At 32.2% G+C, this 19007-nt stretch overlaps 2 protein-coding genes across 2 annotated transcripts in view; one reads left to right on the top strand and one right to left on the bottom strand.

Annotated features, from left to right (window-relative positions):
* Mid1 (calcium-permeable channel component Mid1) overlaps positions 1–19007 on the top strand; it is a 272394-nt gene that overhangs the window by 64320 nt on the left and 189067 nt on the right. The window lies entirely within an intron of this gene.
* Positions 1172–3049, bottom strand: LOC142240200 (zinc finger BED domain-containing protein 4-like). The gene is made up of 3 exons (XM_075311900.1): positions 2117–3049; positions 1354–2063; positions 1172–1295 (listed from the first exon to the last, which is right to left on the bottom strand). Exons 1-2 carry the CDS (start codon positions 2850–2852, stop codon positions 1471–1473), a joined length of 1329 nt encoding a protein of 442 aa, XP_075168015.1. The 5' UTR covers positions 2853–3049; the 3' UTR covers positions 1172–1295; positions 1354–1470.

Here is a 19007-nt window from a genome sequence, read left to right as displayed (position 1 = left end):
ACGCTGCAGAGAATATCAGAATTATCCTATTTATATTTCATTGATAAAATTGAAATATTGTGGCAGAATACTTTGAATTTGAAAGAATATTAATATCTCTCTTTTTGCAAAACATTTGAAGTATTTGCTTTAGTAAATATTTTGGATATTCCTATGACATTGTTTTTTCGCAAGCAGCTTCTCACTTCTCCTGTCATCCAGAATTTTTACAAATAAATGAATAGAAGTCAATTAAAGTAATTGACTAATACGATTAGATGGTTATATAAATTTCAATAATAAAGGCTTAAGGTTTTTTTCTACCCATGTCCACTATAGAGAAAACGACCCCATAATCTTAACTCCGCCTTTCCATTTATCTAAATAAACTACTCTAAAAAAATATTAAATGAAAACGTAGGTTAATTCTAGAAAATTTTAACTAAAATGACTGTCTTATACCCTATACCATTTTGTTGATCTATATTTTCGATGCCATGTCAAATTATTCAAATTGTTTGAGTGCAATATTTAATGGTTTATGTTCCCATATACATATTTAAATCTGAACCGATTTGGACAACATTTTTTAGACTTCTAATAAATCTTTACATATTATTACAATTTTAATACATGACTACTAGAGCTCGACCGAAGCGGATTTTTTTGGCCGAAGCCGAAGCCGATGTTCGGCAAAAAAAGCAATAATCGGCCGAAGCCGAAGCCGAACATTTTCCTAAAATTTGTAATTAAATAAATTTGGGGTGTTTTACTTCAATATTAACATATTTTATTGAACAAAGGTATAAAAAAAATAGTAAAAGGTAATTCAGTCCAAGTCTTATAAATTTCCTTAGAACTTACACACGTTTAGTAATCAAAATTCAATAATTTGATATTATAATGACAGAAAAGAATTTTTTGAACATTTTCTCCCTGCAAACTCGATCTTCGCTCGGAAAACAGACGACCCGCAGCACTGAACAACTGTTCGCTCGCCACGCTTGTCGGTGGAGCGCTTAAATATTTTATCGCCGCTTCTCTTAAATATTGAAAAGGAGAACTTTTCCAATACTCAAATACGTTTCCATTACGTAGCATAGTAAGCTCCGTCATATATAAATCCAATTCATTCTCTAATAGTGTTTTTTCTGTTTTTTCTCAACTTTATTTGGCATGGTGTCATGTTTTTCCCATATAGAGGACTTTGAGCTTTTTGTTGTATTTGTACTGGGTGTTTTAACTGGGACAAATTCGATATTATCATAAACTTCAAAATCAAAACTATCTTTTAATTCGTTTACAGCTAGTTTTGTCTAAAAGAAAAACAAAATAAATGATTGTGTTAATTGCGTTTTAGGTGCAGAACATTACCTGGTCCTTATTCAAATATTTGTTTTTGAATCTCGGATCTAGAAGAGTTGCTATTATTAAACAGTTGTTGGTCGATATATATGCAAATCTTTCCTCCAAAGATAATTGCAACTGTTTCTAAAAGTTTTTCAAAATCGTTTTTGAACCTTCTATTTTTCCTTTTATTAATTGTATTAAAGGTATTATCAGTGAGGCACACGAATCGTCGGAACATATATCCAAAGTAGCTTCGTAAAAGCTCTCTAGTAATAGTATCATCTCTTTAATATGATTCCACTCCTCTGCGTATATTACAGAAATCCCATCGTATTTCGCGGCATATAAATTAACGGCAGCGCTTTGTTCAACAAGTCTTTCCATCATTATATATGAGCTATTCCATCTTACGCTTACGTCTTGTAAAAGCCTATGGTCGGGCAAACCACATTCTTTTTGAATACTTTTAAATGTTCGTGAAGCCTTTTCAGATTTCTTGAAATGTGATACAATTTTGCGACACTTTTCTATTAAAGATTTGAGTTGAACATTTTTATTGAATGCATCGTGTATCGCCAGTTGCAAAGTATGGGAGACACAACCAAAATGTTTTATATCTCCGAGTTTCATTGCAGCTACCATATTCCCAGCATTATCCGATACGCCAACGTGAATGCGTCCCTCGAGCTCGAAATCTTTAATTATCTCAGATAATTTTTCGAATATGTATGACGCTGGAAATAAACTACATTATTACAGATTTATTTTATAAATTATAGCGCTATACCTTTATGGTTTTTGCTCATATCCGCTGCCCCAAGGATTACCTTTTCTTTTTTTCCTTCAGAAATGAAGTGTGCTGTGAAACTCAATAATGAGCAGGTTTTTCCTGTGCTCGTCCAAATGTCAGTTGTGAAGCTTATCCATTTCGCTTTTGAGACCTTGTCCATAATTTTCTTTTTGACATTATCGTAGGTAACATGCATTAAATCTCGAAAGAATTTTTCCGATTTCACTTTATATCGGCTTTTTATCAAAGGATCGTTGAAATTTAATCTTTGAAATGCTGCTCCCTGCACGGCATTAAAAGGTAACATATCAACCAGTATCAGATCCATTATACATTTATCTATGCGTTTAGTAATGGGACTATCGGCGGGCCATGTAAACATTTGTTCCACAGCATTTTTAATAGAGGGCTGATTTGTTTTTGCAGACTCGGTAATTTTTTTCTTTCCTTCGCTTTGAATAGCCAAATATTTTTGATACTCATTCAAATGAATTCTCTCCAGGTGATTCCTCAAATTTTTCACTGTTTGTTTTTTCGGTATTTTGCTTCCAAGTGATAATAAACTTTTGCAAATATTACATTTGGCTTTGTCTTCACGTCTTTCAAAGAATTGCCAAATGGGATTTACAGAAGGCATAGTTAAAAAAATTTTCTTTAAATCACACAAACTAACGCGGTTTTGTTTCACATCACATTTGCGCTTTCGAAAACTACAGTTATTATCCCATTCCATGAAGACAACTTTGACATTTACAAACACAATCAAAATGAATGCGACGACAGATGTATAATAGGGCGTTTACATTTACAGTCATATATGTTTAGATAAACCGTACAACTTGCCACTAAATGAAGATTTGTCGACAAGCTTAATACCACGTTCACACTAAGCTCGAAATCTCGCTTTTTCGATATTTGCAAATCGCGAGATTTCAAATGTTAAATGTTTAAAAACTAATAAAATTATTAAAAAAGCTTCGGCTTCGGTTAATCGGCCTCTTGACGCCGAAGCCGATTCGTGGCCGATTATCGATTTTTGGCCGAATGCCGAAGCCGAAGCCGAAGCTTCGGTCGAGCTCTAATGACTACACTCAAAATATTGTCCTGAGACCAAAGATTTCATGTCTTTAAAATACGAATACGTTTTTTGCTTAGCATAGAAGACGTATTTCTCTAATAAAAAGTTGCTTTCCTTGCCCGAAACACAATGAACTTTTCTATAAAGTACATTTTTCCTTACAATTAAGTGATTCAAACTAAAAATAGGTATCTTAAAATGAAAAAAAAATTTGTTTGGCTAAGGTCAACTTGTCTTTAATAATTGTGAAAAAATTCTTCAAGCAATTGTCTTTAAATTTGTTGTCTTTATGCATCTTGACAACAAAGCAAAAAAGCGTTTAAAAATAGGAGGCGTTTTTAAAAACTGTATTTTAAAGACAATTTTTACTTGAGACATAAGATAATTTCTACTTAAAATCGAGTCTGAATTTGAAAATTTAAGTTGTCGTTAACACGTGTTTAATAGACTTTAATTGCACCTGAAGAAAAAAACCAAAAAAACCAATAAATTAAAATTTGCTGCCTAGAATCAAGTACGACTTAAATTTAAAAGAGAATTCTGTCTTAAAAGTATCTTTACTTCAATTTTCCGCTTCTTTGGCTCGGAATCAGTACCAAAATAATTACTGTAAAGACAAAATCTTTGGAACCGGACATGCCTTTTTTCAGGGTAGCTAGAATGTTAATTCTACTGTCTAGTTCTACTGTCTTTGTTAAAATTTTATTTCTATAGAAAATTTTGTCAAAATTTTATTTCTATAGAAAATTTTATTTCTTTAGAAAATTTTGTCAACATTTTATTTCTTCGGAAACTGTGGTCAAAATTTTATTTCTATAGAAAATATTGTCAAAATTCTATTTCTATAGAAAACTTTGTCAAATTTTATTTCTATAGAAAATTTTGTTAAAAGTTTAGTTGTATAGAAAACTTTGTCAAAATTTAATTTCCATAGAAAATTTTTTCAAAATTTTATTTCTGTAGAAACTTTTATCAAAATTTTGTTTCTATAGAAAATTTTGTCAAAGTTTTATTCCTATAGAAACTTCTATCAAAATTTAATTTTTATAGAAAAATTTGTCAACATTTTATTTCTATAGAAAATTTTGTCAAAATTTTATTTCGTTAGAAAATTGTGTCAACATTTTATTTCTATGATTTGATTTTATTTCTTTAGAAAATTTTGTCAACATTTTATTTCTACAGAAAATGTTGTCAAAATTGTATTTCTATAGAAAATTTTGTTAAATTTTTTTTGTATAGAAAATTTTGTCAACATTTTATTTCAATAGACAATTTTGTCAAAATTTTATTTCTATAGAAAATTTTGTCAAAATTTTATTTGTTTAGAAAATTTTGTCAACATTTTATTTCTCCAGAAAATGTTGTCAAAATTGTATTTCTATAGAAAATTTTGTTAAAATTTTATTTGTATAGAAAATTTTGTAAAAGTTTTTTTTCCATAGAAAATTTTGTCAAAACTTTATTTCTGTAGAAACTTTTATCAAAATTTTGTTTTTTACCGAAAATTTAGTCAAAATTTTATTTCTATGAAAAATTTTGACAAAGTTTGTTTCTATAGAAAATTTTGTCAAAATTTTATTTCTATAGAAACTTTGGTCAAAATTGTATTTCTATAGAAACTTTTTATCAAAATTTAATTTCTATAGAAAATTTTGTCAAAATTTTTTTCTTTAGAAAATTTTGTCAAAATTTTATTTCTATGGCAAAATTTGTCAAACTTTTATTACTATAGAAAATTTTGTCAACATTTTATTTCTATAGAAAACTTCTATGAAATCAAAACTTCTATGAAATATTGAAATCAATCAAAAACCAAAAAGGTTACCTTATAAGCACTAAAGCCAATTTGATTCTATTTTTATTAATGGAATTACTATGTTTTAAGAAAATTTTCTTGATCTTAAAAAATTTTTGTGTAGGTTTGATAAATGAACTAAAAAAGGGGAAAAACTATACACAAATGGAACATCAATTTTAATTCAATTTCTTTATTGTTTAATAATAGTTACAATATTCATTTATATAAATTTAGCTATATAATTTTAAAGAGCTTAAGGCTTAACCTTTTTCTACTTAAATAATGCAAACTAATATTATGAAAGATGTATGGATTAATTGGTGATTTAAATGGAGGAAAAAATTTAACAAAAACCTTTATGAACATTTTATTTTTTTATTTTATTTTATTTTTTTTTTTTTAATAAAAACACCTATCCTAACTTAAGTCTAATGACGAGACCATCTCAGGTATATGATTAAATTCGGAAAAAGAACATTTGGCGTTTAGTGGAACATAAAGATTTATTAAATTCGTGTCTCCCACAAAATAGTTCAGAAAAATTGGCCAAGAAGCGATGAATTTAACATTGGCTTGTCATAGGACGGACAGTTTTAAAGCACTTTGATGAAGACGAAGACGAAGACAAAAAAACGAATAAATTAAAATTTGCTTTCTAGAATCAAGAACGCGAAACTAAAATTTAAAATAGAATTGTGTCTTAAAAGTCTTAAAAGTGTCCTTACTTCAATTTTCCGGCATAAGCCGGCTATCATGCAAAACCTTTTTTCGGAAGGTTCAAGTGTGGTTCATTATTGGTTTTAATGAACTGCCTGAATTTATTCTGATAATTGGTTGATAGTTTTGCTTTGGTAGAATTTTAACTTTTAAATGATATTAATTTAATTTGGAAAAATGATCCGCTGGTACGAAGTTTGTTCCAATTTTTGAAAAATGTTGGTCCAAAATAAAAATTCATTGTGGCAACGCTGCTCAGAATGCATCTTTTGGAGATACCTCAATCGGAGTAGCTCAAATGCATGCAAAGAGTATAGATCTTAGGGGGAATATTTTCAGCCATGAAGACTAGAACACACCATCAAATCGGTCGCTTCTACAGGAATAACACTGATTTCATACTGTCGGAGCCCGTCGCGTCTCTACTTCATTTGGAGGTTTCCATCATTGTAACCCTCGCACTAAACGGATTTAAATTAGACGTTCCAGTTTCACTACCATTTAAAGTAAAAGCTCTATATATCTCCTTGTCCATTTATAAAAACGTTTTCAATTACATTTTCACTATAAGATTTTTTTTTTTTTTTTTTTTTTTTTTTGAAACTCAAAGAGTACATCTTTTTTTAATAGATTGGTAGCCATGGTTTTTGTTTCCGTAGTTTATCATCCGTTCTGTTTGTCGCCATCATTTTTCGCCTGAGTTTTATTTACAATAAATTTCCTTCATAAAAATGATGTAATCACATTATGCTTCTGCTTTACTATAGAGTCTTTTATGAATTTTGTGCTCGAGTGAGTGCGTGTATGTATGTGTGTATGATGTAGCCATACAGAGGAAAGAGATAGCAAAGAGATTGGTAGCAAAGCAAAAAGAGAATTGGTATATTGGGATATATATGTATGTATGCCATCATATTTTTCCTATGACATGAAGGCACTATATACAAGACTTCAGGCTAAAAATTGATAGTAGTGTTGTTGTTGTTTTTGCTGCTATGATACTATGACACACAAATACATCGATAGAACTTGAACTATATTTGTATATAGTAGGTCTTTGTGTGTAAAGCTCTTTTGGAAACGACTTCCGTATCCTCGTTGCTAGTGAATCAACAGCAAATCCCCAGCACGATTTGGCGTTCGCTTTCGTTTACCGTATTCCCCGAAGGTAAATAAATAGGTTATATTGTGGTCGGTATCCAATTTCGAATACTTGTATTTTTCCTCTGCCACAGTTGTAGCAAATTCCAACGCAATAAACTTTAATGGCATTCACTGGAGTTATGTGCGTGTGGTATATTGGTATGTTGCCCATGGATAGTTTCCAATGAAATTCTAGTCTCTGTGGATGAATCAAACGAATGAGATGGGTTTGTGGATTTATAAAATGCGATCTTCTCTTTTTTTTATTCACTTGAGTTTTCTTTTCGGGTGCATATTGCAAACTAATCCAGATGATTGTTCAATTGCTCATTGTAAAGGATAAACTAATTTAATATTTTTTTAAAGAACCATTTTTAGTTCTGATAATTATTTGGTTTCTTTTTGTTACATTATTACATTAAGTGCATATTGTGGGTCACTAAAAAATATACCATATATTTAAAATTGAATCGAAATTAAAATTATTTTTTTTTTCCCGGAGCGGAGGGTTTTGTCAACTGAGAATCGGTTTGTTAAACTAATGCTTCCGCTCCGACAAAATAAAGCGCGCCGGATTTGAGATAGTTTAAATTACATTGTCGGTTTGTACACCCAAAGAAAAAATACTTTCCTCCGCAAGGAAATTTTAGACAAATTATAAAGTAAAAAATTTATAGTTTCAAGAGAACTTAATTTAACCAAAAAAATTCGTTCATCTGAAAATAAACCACTTCTTTCGGTGTAGTGAAAACTATAAAACGTTTCTTTTCATCAATTTTATTTTTTTACTTTTTTTCAACCATTGACTGCGTACAAAATTCTCTCAAAGACTGGGGTTCTGGTGATAGATGCCGATGACAAGTTAGAGTTTTATTCCTTAACATCCCACCAAAAAAAAAAAAAATTGAACTTAAAAAGCACTTCTAAAAATGTCCTCCCAAGGATGTTCTTTATTTTAACCACACAGGAAATTCTTTTAATTCAAATTTTTATACATAGTATTTTACATAGTATTTAAGGGCAATTTTAACTTTTTTATACCCACCACCATAGATTGGTGACGATGGTATAATAAGTTTGTCATTCCGTTTGTAACATATCGAAATATCGATTTCCGACTATATAAAGTATATATATTCTTGGTTAGGAAGAAATTCTAAGATGATATAACCATGTCCGTCTGTCTGTCTGTCTGTTGTAATCACGCTACAGTCTTCACTAATGAAGCTATCGTCCTGAAATTTCGCACAGATTCATCTTTTGTTTGCAGGCACGTCAAGTTCGAAGATGGGCTATATCGGTCCAGGTTTTGATATAGTCCCCATATAAACCGACCTCCCGATTTGGGGTCCTGGGTTTATAGAAACCGTAGATTTTATCCAATTCGTCTGAAATTGGAAATCTAGAGGCATTTTATGACCATAAGGAGGTGTGTCAAAAAATGGTGAGTATCGGTCCATGTTTTGGTATAGCCCCCATATATACCGATCCCCAGATTTTACTACTTGGGCTTCTAGAAACCGTAGTTTTTATCAAATTTGCCTGAAATTGGAAATCTAAAGGCATTTGAGGACCATAGAGAGGTGTGTCAAAAAGTGCTGAGTATCGATCCGTGTTTTGGTATAGCCCCCATATAGACCGATCTCCAGATTTTACTTCTTGGGCTTCTAGAATCCGTAGTTTTTATCCAATTTGCCTGAAATTGGCAATCTAGAGGTATCTTAGGACCACAATAACGTGTACCAAAAATGATGAGTATGGGTCCATGTTTTGATATAGTACCCATATACACCGATATCCTCATTTTACTTCTTGGGCTTAGAAATCGAAGTTTTTATCCAATTTGTCTCAAATTGAAAAGAGATATTTTCGGACTATAAAAGGGTGTGCCGAAAATGGTGAGTATCGGTCCATGTTTTGATGTAGGCCCTATATAGACTGATCTCCAGATATTACTTCTTGGGCTTATAGAAACCATCAATTGCCTGAAATTGGATATCTAAAAGTATTGTAGGACCAAATAATGGAGGTGAAATTCGACAGATTTTAGATTTCAAATCAAGGAGTTATTTCACCATTTTCTTGCACACTTATAAGGGATGTTAATGATTCCTCTAAAACTCAAACAAAAATGGTTCTTATAAATCCAGAATCTGATATAGTCTTCATAGGTAAAATCTTTTGATTTATCTTCGGGAATTGTACTGGTTGAACCCCTCTGAAATTTGAAAGGAAACTATAATATTTGATTGATGGTGGTGGGTATTTAAGATTCGGCCCGGCCGAACTTACTTCTGTATATACTTGTTTTGTTTCAAGTAGGTTAAAAACGGAATGAAAATTAATAAAATGATATAAATTATTTAAATTTTGCCGAAAAAAATGTTAAATATTTGTGGTCAAGCTTTTCTGACAATGCTTTAAAAATCATAAAAACTTATAATAAAAAATATTTTTTTGACAAAATATGGATTCAATTGGATCCATATCGGATCCACAAATAACATTTTCACTACTTTTTTGGCGACGCTTTATTTGATGGGATTGTCTTCTAAATTGTAAATTAGTCCATATGTCGTCCACGTTCATAGAAAAAAATTTCACGAAAATTTTTCCAATTAAAATCTTAATTGAATTTTAAAAAATATTCAATCAAAAATTTAATTGATTCAAAAATTTTGTTTTAATTGAAACAAAAATCGACCAGAAACATTAATATAATCAATTAATTTTTTAATTGACTTTCAAATCATTTTTTAATTGATACTATCATTTCTGTGATTGAAGACATTTTAATTGAAAATTAATTGAATTAAGTAATTTTATGATTCAAGACAAAAATATCTTCTTTAGTGTTAGATAAAAAAAAGTCAAATAAAATGCTTATATATATATTGGCCTCCGTAATTCTTGATCGGTTTATATAGAGGTGTCTATAAATTATTATGAACCGATATGAATCAGTTTTCACATGCTAACGTATATTCAAATCGGGGGTTGGTTAATATGGGGGACTATATCTAAAAGTAGTCCGATATGACTCATTCGCAATACCATCCACCATAAATCAATTAAAACTACTTGTTACAAGTCCATCCTTCCGTCCGGCAGTCCGGACATCGCTATATCGACTCAGAATTTCATCAGATATACAGTGGTGAGCAAACCCGATTAAAATAAACTGTTTTTAATCTGATGCAATAGAAAATTACTGGTAACGACCTCCGAACATTACTGGTAACGACCTGGTAATGACAAAGTCTCCAAAAGCACCACATCACACAAACCGTAAAACATAGAGGGGAAGCTTGATATTGTGCAATCAAATTTGCCTGAGTTTGTGGAGGTTTGCGCCTACAGACAAAAAAAAATATCTGATTCAATCACGAAATTAATTGATCCAATTAATTTTTTAATTGAAATGTCTTCAATCACAGAAATGATAGTATCAATTAAAAATTAATTGAAGGGCAATTAAAAAATTAATTGATTCAATTAAAAAATTAATTGATACTTAACAAATTTGTTGATTCAATTAAATTTGTAATTGAATATTTTTTAAAACTCAATTAAAATTTTAATCGGAAAATTTTTCGTGAAATTTTTTTCTGGGTACCTTGAGGATCAATTTTTTTTTTTCCAAACAGCAAACCCAAGCATACTTACAAAATAGTAAAGAAATGGTTGTCGGAGTAAAGTTTTCAAATCCTCAAATGGTAACTAAAAAGCCCCGATGTGAAATCCATTGAGAATTATGGGCTCTGGTTAAAAGACGTTTGAAATAACATCAAAGAGCATCAAAAAATAGCAACGAGATCGAGAGCTAAGTTCAGCACAATTAACCGGATGTTCCAAAAGAAATAATACTAAATTTAGTAGAAGTATGTCAAGACAAGTTAAAACCATAATTAGAAATAAAGGACTGTGGGCTAAATACTAAGCAAATGTCTTAGTATTTAGCCCATAGTCTTTTATTTCTAATTATGGTTTTAGCTCGTCTTGACTTACTTTCACAAGTTTTTTTATTTCTTTTGGAACATCCGACTAATTGTGCTGAACTTGTAATGTACTTAACGTACTATGCATAAAATTCACAACTGGATTCAGACTTACTTTTCTTTTCTTTTATTTTAATAAATGCATTAGTATAGGTACACTGAAAAAAATATTGTCGTGAGGTCAAAGATTTCATGTCTTTAAAATACGAATATAAATTTTGCTTAGCATAGAATACGCATTTCTCTAAAATAAAGTTATTTTCCTTGTCCAAAAGTCGACAAACTTCTCAATGAAGTCGTATTGTCCTTATAATTAAGTGATTTGACTTAAAAATGGGTATCTTAACATGAAAGAAAAAATGTATAGGCTAAGGTCAATTTGACTTTAATAATTCAGAAAAATTCTTTAAATTTAATGAAATTGTCTTTAAATTTGTTGTCTTTTTGCATCTTGACTACAAAGCAAAAAATCGTTCAAATATAGGACATGTTTTTCAAAACTTTATTTTAAAGAAGTTTTTTACTTCAAACATAGCATAATTTCTACTGGAAGTTGAGTCCTAATTTGGAAAATAAAGTTGCCGTTAACTCGTTTTTAAAGGACCTTGATAGCATATGAAGAAAAAAAGCTGAGGAAGCGAAAAATTTGCTTCCTAGAAGCAAGTACACAAAACCTAAATTTAAAAGAGAATTGTGTCTTAAAAGTATCCTTACTTGTATTCTCCGCTTCTTTGGCTCGGAATCAATACCAAATTTTTTAAAGTAAAGACAAAATCTTTGGAGCCGAGTATGTTTTTTTTCAGTGTATATAATTTATCTGAATGTACAGTTTTGTTTATCAGGAAATAAATTATAAATGAAATAAATTTAATGGCAATTGGACTCAATATCACTCGCTTTTGCTCCCCACTGTATATTTATATACTTTATGGGGCCTGTGTTACAAACGGAATGGCAAAGTTGGAGGGTATAAATTTAATTTAACTATATTTTAGTTCATGAAATTTAATATATTTTATTCAAAGTTTCCACAATATGAGATATTTTGCCCCATTAATCATTTTTTATTAATCGATTTTGAAATTTTTTTCTGATTTTATACTCTGGTGGTTGTTTTAATTGGGCTCAGTGATTTGTTTTTTTATGAATTAAATGCAACTTAATGAGTTTAAAGAGTGCAGTTCTATCATATTAGCATAAGGTATCTGTTGCAATATTATTGACTGCATTATTATTATTATTATTATTAATTATTTATAAAAATCATTTGGTAATGTCCAGATTTTTTTTTATTATAATTGATAAAAGTGACATATAAATTAATTTACTGTCAATAAAAAAATCTCTTTATGAAGCTGGAAAACACCAACGATGCCTTGAGAAAACTATGAAATAAATTAGTATTGTGCACACAATTTTTTGTTTATAGGGTGGCCGATTTGTAATGCATTTAATAAAGCCCTGTATATTTTTTCATTTTTTTCTTTTAAATATTAGAAAGACTTTAGATTTGTTAGAATTGGTTACCTTGTCACGAATTGTGGCCTTCAACCGGCCGACAAAGCCAAAACGCGAAAGTGAGTCTTCGGTAGTTGTACTCATTAAATCGTTAAGAAATTAAAATGCAGATTTTTTAAGAGTTTTCCAACAGAACTTAATTTAAAGGGGAAATATAAATAGAATACCACTCAAAGAGAAATGCGCTCAAAGAGAAATAGTAGTACAACTTTGATTTTTTTGGGATTTGTTAACATATTTCAAACATAAAACAAGTAAGGAAAGTCCAAAGTCGGGCGGGGTCGACTATATTATACCCTGCACCACTTTGTAGATCTAAATTTTCGATACCATATTACATCCGTCAAATGTGTTGGGTGCTATATATAAAGGTTTGTCCAAAATACATACATTTAAATATCACTCGATTTGGACAGAATTTGATGGACTTGTACAAAATCTATAGACTCAAAATTTAAGCTGGCTAATGTACTAGGGTGGAACACAATTTTAGTAAAAAACAAGGAAAATGTTGGTATTTTGACCAGTTTTGTCGAAATCAGAAAAACATATATATGGGAGCTATATCCAAATCTGAACCGATTTCAACCAAATTTGGCACGCATACTTACAATCCTAATTCTACTACCTGTGCAAATTTTCAACTAAATCGGAGTTAAAAATTGGCCTCTGTGGTCATATGAGTGTAAATCGGGCGAAAGCTATATATGGAGATATATCCACATCTGAACCGATTTCAACCAAATTTGGCACGCATAGTTACAATGCTAATTCTACTCCCTGTGCAAAATTTCAACTAAATCGGAGTTAAAAATTGGTCTCTGTGATTATATGAGTGAAAATCGGGCGAAAGCTATATATGGTAGATATATCTAAATCTGAACCGATTGCAACCAAATTTGGCACGCATAGTTACAATGCTAATTCTACTCTCTGTGCAAAATTTCAACTAAATCGGAGTTAAAAATTGGCCTCAGTGGTCATATGAGTGTAAATCGGGCGAAAGCTGTATATGGGAGATATATCCAAATCTGAACCGATTTCAACCAAATTTGGCACGCATAGTTACAATGCTAATTCTACTCCTTATGCAAAATTTCAACTAAATCGGGGCAAAAAATTGGCCTCTGTGGGCAAATGAGTGTAAATCGGGCGAAAGCTATATATGGGAGCTATATCTTAATCTGAACCGATTTGGCTGATATTTTGCAAGTTTTTCGAGACCCATAAAATATTCGGATGTACGGAATTTGAGGAAGATCGGTTGATATACACGCCAATTATGACCAGATCGGTGAAAAATATATATGGCAGCTATATCTAAATCTGAACCGATATTTTCCAAAATCAATAGGGATAGTCTTTGAGCCGAAACAGGATCCTATACTAAATTTTAGGACAATCGGACTGAAAATGCGAGCTGTACTTTGCACACAAAAATACATCAACAGACAGACAGACGGACAGACAGACAGACAGACAGACGGACATCGCTAAATCGACTCAGAATTTTATTCTAAGCCGATCCGTATACTAAAAGGTTGGTCTATGATTACTCCTTCTTGGCGTTACATACAAATGCACAAACTTATTATACCCTGTACCACAGTAGTGGTGAAGGGTATAAAAATTTATAGTATCAAGAGAACTTAATTTAATCAAAAAATTCGTTCATCTCAAAATAAACCACTTCTTTCGGTGTAGTGAAAACTATAAAACGTTTCTTTTCATCAATTTTATTTTTTTACTTTTTTTCAACTATTGACTGTGTACAAAATTCTCTCAAAGACTGGGGTTCTGGTGATAGATGCCGATGACAAGTTAGAGTTTTATACCTTAACATCCCACCAAAAAAAAAAAAAAAAAATGAACTTAAAAAGCACTTGTAAAAATGTCCTCCCAAGGATATTCTTTATTTTAACCACACAGGAAATACTTTTAATTCAAATTTTTATAAATAGCTTTTAAATAGTATTTAAGGGCAATTTTAACTTTTTTATACCCACCACCATAGATTGGTGACGATGGTATAATAAGTTTGTCATTCCGTTTGTAACATATCGAAATATCGATTTCCGACTATATAAAGTATATATATTCTTGATCCGGGAGAAATTCTAAGACGATATAACGATGTCCGTCTGTCTGTCTGTCTGGCTGTCTGTCTGTTGTAATCACGCTACAGTCTTCACTAATGAAGCTATCGTCCTGAAATTTCGCACAGATTCATCTTTTGTTTGCAGGTACGTCAAGTTCGAAGATGGGCTATATCGGTCCAGGTTTTGATATAGTCCCCATATAAACCGACCTCCCGATTTGGGGTCTTGGGTTTATAGAAACCGTAGATTTTATCCAATTCGTCTGAAATTGGAAATCTAGAGGCATTTTAGGACCATAAGGAGGTGTGTCAAAAAATGGTGAGTATCGGTCCATGTTTTGGTATAGCCCCCATATATACCGATCTCCAGATTTTACTACTTGGGCTTCTGGAATCCGTAGTTATTATCCAATTTGCCTGAAATTGGAAATCGGTATTTTAGGACCATAAAGAGGTGTGTCAAAAAATGGTGAGTATCGGTCCCTGTTTTGGTATAGCCCCCATATATACCGATATCCCGATTTTACTTCTTGGGCTTATAGAAATCGTTGTTGTATCCAATTTGTCTCAAATTTAAAATCCAGAGGTATTTTAGGACTATAAAAGGGTGTGCCGAAAATGGTGAGTATTGGTCCATGTTTTGATATAGGTCCCATATAGACTGATCTCCAGATAAAGGGTGATACCGTCAAAATTTGGTCAAGGGAAAACGCGTGTAAATCGGTGAAATCTATTATTTAAAAAATCAAATTAAATTTCTTTTTCAAGTTCAATTAGTATAAAATTCAGGAAAAATATTCAGTTAGGCTTTCGCTTTTCCAAATCCGAATTGCCGGGCCTCACGCTTGACACCTGCCATCAGTTTTTTACAGCCACCTTGTCCACCTTCTTCGCCGCAGAAAGCCAGTTTGCCTTGAACTGCTGCTCGTCCTTAGCAGTTTTTTTTGGTCTTCTTTAGGTTCCGCTTGACAATAGCCCAGTATTTCTCAATTGGGCGGAGCTCTGGCGTGTTGGGAGGGTTCTTGTCCTTGGGAACCACCTGCACGTTGTTGGCGGCGTACCACTCCATGGCCTTTTTACCGTAATGGCAAGATGCCAAATCCGGCCAAAACAGTACGGAACAACCGTGTTTCTTCAGGAAAGGCAGCAGACGTTTATTCAAACACTCTTTCACGTAAATTTCTTGGTTGATAGTCCCGGAAGCTATGAAAATGCTGCTTTTCAAGCCACAGGTACAGATGGCTTGCCAAACCAGATATTTCTTTGCGAACTTTGACAGTTTTATGTGCTTGAAAATATCTGCTACCTTTCCCCTTCCTTTTGCCGTATAAAACTCCTGTCCCGGAAGCTGCTTGTAGTCGGCTTTGTCGTAGGTTTCGTCGTCCATTACCACGCAGTCAAACTTCGTCAGCATCGTCGTGTACAGCCTCCGGGATCGCGCTTTGGCCGTCGTATTTTGTTTATCATCGCGATTTGGAGTCATTACCTTCTTGTAAGTCGATAATCCGGCTCGATGCACGGTTGTGGACGATACACCCAGCTTATTTGCGGCATCTCGGAGAGAGAGATTAGGGTTTCGCTTGAAATTACCGGCAACTCTCTTTGTCGTCTCAGCGGCTTCCGGTTTTCGATTTCCCCCCGATCCAGACTTCTTGGCTGTCGACAAACGTTCCCCAAACACTTTAATTTGGCAACTTTTAGCGATTTTGCCAGCTTTGCAAAATTTTGATATGCTGCTCTTCTTGCTTGGACGGCATTTTGACAACTGAAGAGTGAATTCCAAAATCAAAATAGGAGCAACATTCTACACACACACCTTCAAAATGAGGGGTGTTCAGGTTTTTTAAATGCAAAATTGAAAGAAATACGTCAAGTTTATATTGACCAAATTTTGACCGTATCACCCTTTACACAGGAAATTCTTTTAATTCAAATTTTTATAAATTGCTTTTACATAGTTTTAATGGGTAATTTTAACTTTTTGTGTTCAAAGTATGTTAAAAACAGAATGAGAATTAGTCAAATGATATAAATTATTTAATTTTTACCGAAAAAAATGCTAAATCAATTCTAGAAAAATTACGATTTTTTGAAAATATTTGAGGTCAAACTTTTCAGACAATGCTTTATAAAAAATTTTAAAAAATATTTTTTTTTTGCAAAATATGGATCCAATTGGATCCATATCGGATCCCAAAAGAACATTTTCACTTCCTTTTTGGCGACTCTTTATACCCTTCACCACTACTGTGGTACAGGTTATAATAAGTTTGTGAATTGAGTCGGTTTAGCGATGTCCGTCTGTCCGTCTGTCTGTCTGTCTGTTGGTGTATTTTTGTGTGCAAATTACAGCTCGCAGTTTTAGTCCGATTGTCCTAAAATTTGGTATAGGGTCCTGTTTCGGCTCAAAGACGATCCCTATTGATTTTGGAAAATATCGGTTCAGATTTAGATATAGCTGCCATATATATTTTTCACCGATCTGGTCATAATTGGCGTGTTTACCAACCGATCTTCCTCAAATTCCGTACATCCGAATATTTTATGAGTCTCAAAAAACTTGCAAAATATCAGCCAAATCGGTTAAGATTTAGATATAGCTCCCATATATAGCTTTCGACCGATTTACACTCATTTGCCCTCAGAGGCCAATTTTTTGCTCCGATTTAGTTGAAATTTTGCATTGGGTGTAGAATTAGCATTGTAACTATGCGTGCCAAATTTGGTTGAAATCGGTTCAGATTTGTATATATCTCCCATATATAGCTTTCGCCCGATTATAATTAGTTAGAATTAGGAGTAGAATTAGCATTGTAACTTTGCGTGCCAAATTTGGTTGAAATCGGTTCAGATTTGGATATATCTCCCATATATAGTTTTCGCCCGATTTACACTCATATGATCACAGAGGCCAATTTGTAACTCCGATTTAGTTGAAATTTTGCACAGGGAGTAGAATTAGCATTGTAGCTATGCGTGTCAAATTTGGTTGACATCGGTTCAGATTTAGATATAGCTCCCATATATATGTTTTTCTGATTTCGACAAAAATGGTCAAAATACCAACATTTTCCTTGTTAAATAGCCACTGCTTAGTCGAAAAGTTGTAAAAATGACTCTAATTTTCCTAAACTTCTAATACATATATATCGAGCGATAAATTATAAATAAACTTTTGCGAAGTTTCCTTAAAATTGCTTCAGATTTAAATGTTTCCCATATTTTTTTTTTCTAAAATTGTGTTCCACCTTAGTGCATTAGCCAACTCAAATTTTGAGTCTATAGATTTTGTAAAAGTCTATCAAATTCTGTCCAAATTGAGTGATATTTAAATGTATGTATTTGGGACACACCTTTATATATAGCCCCCAACACATTTGACGGATGTGATACGGTATCGAAAATTTAGATCTACAAAGTGGTGCAAGGTATAATATAGTCGGCCCCGCCGTACTTTAGACTTTCCTTACTTGTTTTTTACTGGGATTGTCTTCTAAATTGTAAGTTAGTCCATAAGTCGTCCTTGTTCACAGAAAAAAAAAATCACGAAAATTTTTCCAATTAAAAATTTAATCGATTCAACAAATTTTTTAAATGAAACAAAAATCAATCACAAACATTAATAGTATCAATTAATTTTTTAATTGACTTTCAAAAATTTTTTTAATTGATACTATCATTTCTGTGATTGAGGACATTTCAATTAAAAATTAATAGAATTACTTATTTCTATAATTCAAGACAAAAAATATTTTGTTTGTGTGTTAGATAAAAAAAAGTCAAATAAAATGCTTATATAGATTGGCCTCCTTAATTCTTCATCGGTTTATATAGAGGAGTCTATAAATTATTTTGAATCGATATTAACCAGTTTTCGCATGCTAACGTATATTCAAATTGGGGGTTGCTTAATAAGGGGGCTATATCTCAAAATAGTCCGATAAGACCCATTCGCAATATCATCCGCCATAAATCAATAAAAACTACTTGGTACAAATCCATCCTTCCGTCCGGCTGTCCGGACATCGCTAAATTGGGCGTTGGTGAATTATAAGGAATGATGAAAAAAAGAGACGATATTGTGCAATGAAATTTGCCTGAGTTTGTGGAGGTTTGCGCCTACCTTGAGGATCAAGTTGTTTTTCCAAACGACAGCAAACCCAAGCCGGAGCAAAGTTTTCAAAACCTCAAATGGCCACTAAAAAGCCCCGATGTGAAATCCATTGAGAATTATGGGCTCTAGTTAAAAGACGTTTGAGATAAGAGCATCAAAAAATAGCAACGAGATCGAGAGCTAAGTTCACCACAATTAATCGGATGTTCCAAAAGAGATAATAGAAAACTTTGTGAAAGTATGTCAAGACAAGTTAAAACCATAATTCGAAATTAAGGGCAGTATGCTAATGGTGTTTTCTTTTCTGAAAAAAGTGCTTTGCCTTCATTTTGTCTGTACAGAATGTGCATTTTTAAAATGTTACCAGCAACCTAAAAAAATGCTATCATTTCAGCGGGCAGAAAAGAATTCAAGCAAGGAA

Source organism: Haematobia irritans, chromosome 5, assembly GCF_050003625.1.
Source record: "Haematobia irritans isolate KBUSLIRL chromosome 5, ASM5000362v1, whole genome shotgun sequence".
In the NCBI taxonomy this organism is placed as follows: Eukaryota; Metazoa; Arthropoda; class Insecta; order Diptera; family Muscidae; genus Haematobia; species Haematobia irritans.
Note: the sequence above shows the minus strand (reverse complement) of the source record. Positions and strands in the feature narration are given on the sequence as shown.